This window comes from Rhipicephalus microplus, chromosome 8, assembly GCF_043290135.1.
Source record: "Rhipicephalus microplus isolate Deutch F79 chromosome 8, USDA_Rmic, whole genome shotgun sequence".
Taxonomy (NCBI): domain Eukaryota; kingdom Metazoa; phylum Arthropoda; class Arachnida; order Ixodida; family Ixodidae; genus Rhipicephalus; species Rhipicephalus microplus.
The window spans coordinates 49985617-49993744 of record NC_134707.1 but is presented as its reverse complement, the minus strand read 5'-3'; the positions used below and the strand labels follow the sequence as shown (position 1 = coordinate 49993744).

General features: G+C 46.8%; 1 protein-coding gene across 2 annotated transcripts in view; it reads right to left on the bottom strand.

The window, feature by feature from the left end:
- Positions 1 to 8128, bottom strand: part of LOC119164453 (uncharacterized) — a 105416-nt gene that overhangs the window by 17747 nt on the left and 79541 nt on the right. The window contains exon 3 of one of the 2 annotated variants that reach the window (XM_037416642.2): positions 5987 to 7550. The exons of the other annotated variant lie outside the window; for it this stretch is intronic. Within the exon in view, the coding sequence (XP_037272539.1) occupies positions 5987 to 6134 (148 nt within the window). The 5' untranslated portion in view covers positions 6135 to 7550. The remainder of the gene's footprint in view (positions 1 to 5986; positions 7551 to 8128) is intronic. 2 annotated transcript variants of the gene reach the window in all.

Sequence of the window (8128 nt, the reverse complement as noted above, 5' to 3'; positions counted from 1 at the left end):
ACGTCCACGCCGGTACCGGAATACCATGGCCCCCCGCCCATTCGCTGGCCTCCTGGACTGAGAGCTCGGATATTCTGAGGGCCGTTTCTCTGTACATTTCTGTACAGAACTTTGCACTATATATGTACTGCTGGGCACAGCCAAGGCATGCGAGCGAGTGTGCAATTATCTGCCCGGAGTTGGTTTCGAGAAAGCATAACTGGCTGCGTGAGCAGACAGAACGGCGTGCACACGAACACTGCGTGATCACTTTTGAACGAAGACATCCTGAGTGCCACCTTACTCTCCTGTGGTAGTTTCATATGCGCGAACTCCCTGGCAATTACAAGGCCATGGCAAGGAGGTGAGCCTGATTGATTAATTGATATGTGGGGTTTAACGTCCCAAAACCACTATATGATTATGAGAGACGCCGTAGTGGAGGGCTCCGGAAATTTAGACCACCTGGGGTTCTTTAACGTGCACCCAAATCTGAGCACACGGGCCTACAACATTTCCGCCTCCATCGGAAATGCAGCCGCCACAGCCGGGATTTGAACCCGCGCCCTGCGGGTCAGCAGCCGAGTACCTTAGCCACTAGACCACCCCGGCGGGGCAAGGAGGTGAGCCTGTCTTTAGAATAGTAGCCCACTCATTCCTTCGGAGAGAGCTTTTGTAAGCAATAGGGAAGCCAAGACAAAGACGTGACGGAGGGAACGAGTCTGTGTTGTGTTGTTTTTTGGTCATTTACACCCAAAACAAGTTGGCGTTGATGTCGTAAGCTGGTGCGTTTTGCGAACAACCACACGACAGCGATCTTTAATAATTAGTTTAAATATTCTTCGTTATTGACATCTCGTATATTACACGCATATGTATACACAATACGATCCTAAAAGTTATGCCACCTTCTAAATATTGCGCGAGAGCTATTCGAAAGGAGAAACTTAAGAGAGAACCGACGTTAACAATGAAGCTTTTTTAGCCAGTCGTTTCATGCGAGTCAATCCTGAAAAATGTCATCGTCATAAACACGTGTACCACAGGTAATCGGATACCTATACACCACAGCTCACCCCATGTCCAGTAAAGGTGAACGAGACAACAGTTCACCCAGCAACAAATAGCTGTGAACCTACGGTACGCACAACGAAGAACATGAAAAAGGCCACCGCGACTGCGAAAAGAGTCTGAAGCGACGAAATCCCTAAACGCAAACTGCGACGTGGCCGTGAATCTATTAGAGGTGCGAACACTTGATTTCAACGAGAGTTTCTGTCCCTGGATTGCCGACACCTGTATCAATTCAACCGTCTGTATTTTTACTCGAACCCCTTAGCGCTAAACAACATATCAGTGCACCTAGCTCATCACATACCGTCGCCTAGCAACAACCTATAGAAATGATTAACATATAAGCAACCAGATTATAGTTATAAGAAACGTCCAAGTTTCGCCGTTCTAAGCCTTTCAGGGCAAAGCGCACGTTTTTTTTTTATTTCTAGTATTCGTAAATTGCTCTGTCACGATACAAAAATCAGCTAGCCTAACGAGAGAGAAGACACCTTGTGTGGGAGTAAATGCGGAAATATAAAATGCGGCCCCGCCGTGGTGGTCTAGTGGCTAAGGTACTCGGCTGCTGACGCGCAGGTCGCGGGCTCGAATCCCGGCTGCGGCGGCTGCATTTCCGATGGAGGCGGAAATGTTGTCGGCCCGTGTGCTCAGATTCGGGTGCACGTTAAAGAACCCCAGGTGGTCGAAATTTCCGGAGCCCTCCACTACGGCGTCTCTCACAATCATGTGGTGGTTTGGGACGTTAAACCCCACAAATCAATCAATTAATCAATCAACCAAATATAAAATGCGGGTGACGACCGCCACTCCGGTGTTCCGGCACGAGCCACCAAGACGTCATTTGCGCTGATGGCGCCTATTAGGAGCTAAAATAAAATTTCATTTCGGCCGCCTGGTTAGTACATATCTCTGAACTAAACTTTACCAGCAAGAACACAGAACGCGCCCCACAAAGCAAAAAAAAGACACACACATGACTATCAACTGTTTTATTCTATCATATGGCAACGTATTTTAAAGTGCAAAAAATGTGACAAGCTCGTCCACAAAAGTGCACCTCTTCGATTTTTTTGCTTTAGAGTAGGCGAGGAGGGGGGAGAGGGGAGCGAGTCTGCGATGGAACATGCGTCAACCGATGAAGGTGGTGGGAGGTGGGGGGAAAGTTGCCGTCAAGAAGGGCTGTGAAGTGAGAGTGATGCACCCAAAATGATTGTGCACGGTTTATTTCAGCCTGACGCTACATGCCTAGAACACAGTAGCGCCGCTCATTGGAACTGCTCGGTTATGTAAAGCTGGGCGCTTCTGTCTTCCTAGCGCTTTGTGCCAATAGGCTAAAAATAGGGTTCATCAGGAGCAGGTGTGCACAGTTTTATTAGTCCAGTAGTGTTATGTCATAGGGTTTCCAATAAGTACTCTAGAAGGAACTGTGGCGCTAGTGTCTATGCTATAGCTGCAACGCACAGCGCTTGAGTCAGCATGGTCAGATGGTCAGTACATGGATTTGCCTGAACTTCGTTCTCTCATCTCCGTTAGGCTCCGTGTATCCTGAATTCACTTTGCCGCAAGACGAAGCTGAGCACAGCTGTTACGCTTCATAGCCTGGACCTTATTGGGTTCACCAACTAAAAAACCAGATCAATTCAGGACTCGCTAAGTTAACGAAGTTCGCAACGGCACCTTCTTTAGCCAAACCAAAACGCAACAATAAACGAAGCCACAAGCGCGTTGCATGTCAGAAAGCATGAAGACTATAGTCAGAACCTTTTTACCAGAGAGGAGGAGCCTATTCTTTCTGGGCGGTTGCACGGAAGCACAAAAGCCGATGTCACAACCTTGGCAGCGCATTTTTTGGTGGTCAAGTACGATAACAGCAGCAAAAAGAGGACTATGTCGGCCTTCGGTGAAAAGGTTTATACCATGGTGGCTGAACAATCGCAGCGCCAGAGTTCCCTCTAGTAAATACTGTAGAAAACTACACTCTAAGAAGATATCGAGTATTTGGGGAGTGCTTCTGCTCCACAACCATTAGCGTCATCTATTTCGCATACTTTTCTCGCGTTATCACAACGGTTTCGATAGTTCGCGGTAACGAATGGCGGCCATACAGCAGGCCGAGGCTGCCGGCTCAAAGCAGGAGGGACACACATATGTGACAACATTGCCGTAAAACAACGTATCTAAAATATACACGTTCATAAAACGGTTTAGTAAACAAAGTAACAATTGAATGTAAAATTTCCACAACCACAACGTGATAACAGGAAAGTTTACATGTAGTGCAAAAAGCTAATACACTAACCACTCATCAAACACCGAAACAATGGTATCATAGATTCACTGAAAAATATTCTTCCAGTCAGTGATCGAAATCAGGGTCTCCAATGACAAACTCTGGGAGCTTATTCGAATTCTATATTGTTCTCTGAAAAAAAAATTGTTACTCAAAGCCACTGTGCGAGCTAACGTAGACTTCAAAGCATGGGTCGGTGGGTGATGCGTTCTTCCTAACATTTCGTGGCATAGCATAATTGATAGGAAAATGGCGAGCGTCGGGTTTTCAAAAAAGAAAACACGAACAAGTCAGATAATTATTGTTAACCCTCCCACCCACCCACCGTGGCAGAAGTATTCCCCAAATACTCCGTTTTTGTCATAGAGAGTGTATGTTTTACAGTACGTGCCGATGTATACAGCTTCCTTGCATAATTATTACTGCTTACATCAGACATAAATTATAATGTGTCACGATGCCACATTCGACACTTCACCCCAAGCAACATCATGTAAGCCAGGGAGCGTGCCGAAGCGAGGAAGCCAGAATCAGAGAGAATATATCAGGCATATATTGTCGTAACTGCAAGATAATTTACTGAAACACAAAACCAAAAATTGGTTTTATAGCGTTATTATATATTTCAAGTCACCCTCTTATTCTTGTCAACTTATTATACCGAAGGGTTGTAAAAGTCATAACATTAGCAACACACACACACACACACACACACACACACACACACACACACACACACACACACACACACACACACACACACACACACACACACACACACACACACACACACACACACACACACACACACACACACACACACACACACACACACACACACACACACACACACACACACACACACACACACACACACACACACACACACAAAGAAAGCCTTTGGAACTACATATGATGTCAACACTTGTTCTTTCAGAATCGCTGCAAAGCCCAATCGTGCTAGTTGAGTTGACAAAAACTATGAAAGTTTGTAGAGACTCAATTTAGAGAGAGAAAAAAAGACTGCACGCACGAGAGAGTTGCCTTTCTAAATGTAGAACTGTCAGTTATAAAGAAATTACTTAAATTTTGTACTCTACTCCTTTTCGACATATACTTCTTTTCATATAACAATGCAAACATGTGTCGTTTCCCTTCCCATTATTTTTGCGTTGCGAGCGCAACGTATGCAGTACAGGTAAATTTCTATTATGTCTAATACTATGTAAAGTAACGTCAAGCGCCTGCGTAGTCTCCAGCGCATGTTTCACGCTTTTTTATCTGAAACGTTATATCAATTTGATGGGAATCCCACTCGGCAGTGTCGAACGACGTATGACCAAATGTTCAATTTTGCTTTTTTTTTCCCTCGCTCTTAAGACGCCCCGCATCGTCATGTTCCAGTGGATATAACTAGGAGAAAGTAGTGCCGCTTCATACAGGCAGTACCCCTACGGATTTTTTTGCGTGTTTTCTCTCAACCATAATTTGTACGTCACTATAAAAATTAGCTTCCTTACGATATAACACACACCCTAACATGTCTGCTCTCAAATACAGACAGCGATCACCCAAAATAGTGCGAGCAAGTATATATTGGCTTGGTATTTCGTTTATTGTCATCGTCCAGAAATTAAGAACGTGGTGGATAAGTGTTTTCGCGTTTATCTTGCGGATATATCTCGATCATTTACCGCTAATGTAAATGCGAAACATCAGATCAGTGGTCTGTCGAAGCAACCGAGACTGATAGCATGTCTTTGGTACGCTCTGATTCGATCCCATGTTTGAAAAATGTACCGTTAATTACCAGAGCCGAAAAGTCGAGCCGAGTTCTTGTCTACCGGTATCGCTGTCGGACGCATTCAAGCAAGGTTCTCCAACGTAATGACTCTGCGAAACACCATGAAGCCTTGATTGGAAGTTCCTATCGCAACATCAACATATTTGCACAGCGCAAGACTACGAGTAGTTATGACGGAACTACAGAAGAAGAGACAAGGACAGAAAGAGCGCTGACTTCAACTGAAAATTTATTAGCGAAAACGCTGGAAATATGTACTTCTGACAGAACATCACCGTGCAATCGCGCAACCTATTGCATCACAGCAAGACAATCATCATCTCATTATATGGCTACAACGTCACAGCTCAGCACAAATTCACGATCTATTGTGTCAAAGCATGTGGCGTTGTAACCATATAATGGGATGGTGATTGTCTTGCTGTAATGCAGTAGGTTGCGCGATTGCGCGGTGATGTTCTGTCACGGGTACATATTTCCAGCGTTTTGGCTAATAAAGTTTCAGTTGAAGTCAGCGCTCTTTCTGTCCTTGTCTCTTCTTCTGTAGTTACGTCGTAACTACTTGTAGTCTTGCGCTGTGCAAATATGTTGATTCCCAATCAACAACTAGCCCAAGCATCTGCCTTATCGCAACATGCTTGCCGAGTTTTTCTGTATTAAGCTTAAAGCTGCAGTGTTTGCGTTGGATTGGCTGAAATGATAGGGTTATTTTCCATTCCACGCCAGTTATTTGACCCTTCTGTGTTACCCTAAGCCAACTGATGACTCTCAATATTTGCTTGTTTCGTCCTTCGAAATGAGAGTAGAAAAAGATAATCGAAAAACAAACACGTACTTACCCTTGAGGCGCTGTCGGTGCGGTGCGCAGATAGCCGTGTCGAGAGCGATTAACGACACCAGAGCCACTGTCCAGATCCGCGCGATGAAGCGAACAATCCGGCACTGAAAACCGGCAGAGTGCAATGCTGGTGCAGATGAAAGAGCCATTTCGACACTGATAAACGTTAAGTAACGTCACCTGAACACGGGCAGGGGTTCTTATCACCTCATCTTCGCTGGTACATATGAGGGCGCAGGATTAAGGTCTATTCCACAGCGCAGACAGGATGCTGGATCTGTTGAATGCCAACTCTTCCGTATCGGACTCTGAGTCAATCCTGCTGCTGCCTGCACGGCTCCAGAGGTTCTTTATAAAAGCTACATTCTTACGCAGGCACAAGGTTCACGTTTGGAATTGCACGAAGCACTGTCGCACATTTCAAGGAACTGAAGGGTGTTCAGCGAGCACTGGAAATAGTAAGCTTGCTCTTTGGTTATCTCGAACAGTAGCCCTTGGTTGCCAGGATGACGTTCAGCAAGGGAAAGGTCTGTGACAACTGACGCTTATCGCCTCGCCGACGATATGCCATCCGATCACGGCGGGGTCGATGGCTACTGCAAACACGTTCCACTTGGTTTCCTTCCTTAGGTCGGGTGGAGTGAAACACCACACAGCGGGTTAACGACGAAATACTCCGCCTCGCCCTAGCTGGACGATTCGGAAGTTGTCGACATTGGATCACGCGACCCGCTTGAGAACCGCCGTTCCTGTTTCCATGAAGTTTGCACGTACGACGCGGTTCGTGAAGGAACGTTGCAGATCAGGCGATGAAATCGCTCGGATCCGCGAAGGTGAGGCTTGAGAAAGATCTACGGGACGCGGACTACGATCACGAGGGCGGGTCAGCTCGACAATCACCGTTCATTTCGTCGTGCAGAGTCGAACTCGGCTCGTACATGTCCCGACTCGTCGGGCCCATGGAAACGCATCTTCGGCAGCTGCGAAGCGTACCGCACTGTCACTTCGACGTCATGTTTTCTTCCTGTGTGAGCCGGGAGAAGAAAGATCCACGAAGCCAACGACTGGAACGACCTTGTGCGGGGAAACCACCAACGCGACGCGTCTTCGCCGTCGTTCCTGAGGTCTTCGTCGGGATCGATGCGAGCGAGAAACCAAGACGCAGGTGCTGCTGCTGCGGAACCGCCCTCCGGGGTTATTCCGAAAAGCGCCGGTGCTTTCGAACTTTCGGTGGCTCCTGCCGGGCAACTCGCGCCGACTTGTAACAGCGAGACAGAAAGAAGCGGAGAAGGAAAAGGTAAACGAAAGTGGAAAGAGCGAGGCGGAACAGCCACGCGTGACAAGGAACCGGAATGCGTGTCTTCTTTTTGGCTCTTTCGCCCGTAGAAGGGGTCACCAAAGAAAAGTTTAAAAAAAAACATGAGAAAAAAGCAGTGGTCCGTCTCTGGACAAAGGGTAGACCGGAGGGGAACCCCCTGCAAAGGAGTAATACGTGGAACTTGATGATGGTCGGATGGGCGGAGTGGTGGATGCGCTTAACGCATTCCAAAGCGACGTCTCCGGTACTGGAAGGAAAGAAAAGGTGCAGGTGTACTTTCGGCCGTTCGACGCGTAAAAGAACAAAACAAAAGTGGTTCAACTTTCTCTCGCAGGATACACCCGAAAGGGTCGTTGCGCCTGCAAAGTTAATGTAATGTAATTTTGTTAATTTAAGCACCCCGGTGGGTCAGTACATTGCGATTGTACCACAGGAAACACGCCGGGCGTACTGAGATGCTGTGAGTTGTGGCTTTGTCGATCATTGTCCGGCAAGTAATGAAGCGGCAGTTTCGCTTCATGGGCCTCGGATATTGAACTTAAGTGCAGCCTAATTGCAAAATACTCTTTTATAAAGCTACCTAAAAAAAGTTTAACAGGTGGTAAAGTTACTCGCCCCTAGCAGCGGTCTCAAACTGGGGCATGTCTGATTGATTGATTTGTGGGGTTTAACGTCCCAAAACCACTATATGATTATGCGAGACGCCGTAGTGGAGGGTTCTGGAAATTTCGGCCACCCGGGGTTCTTTAACGTGCACCCAAATCTGAGCACACGGGCCTACAACATTTCCGCCTCCATCGGAAATGCAGTCGCCCTAGCCGGGAT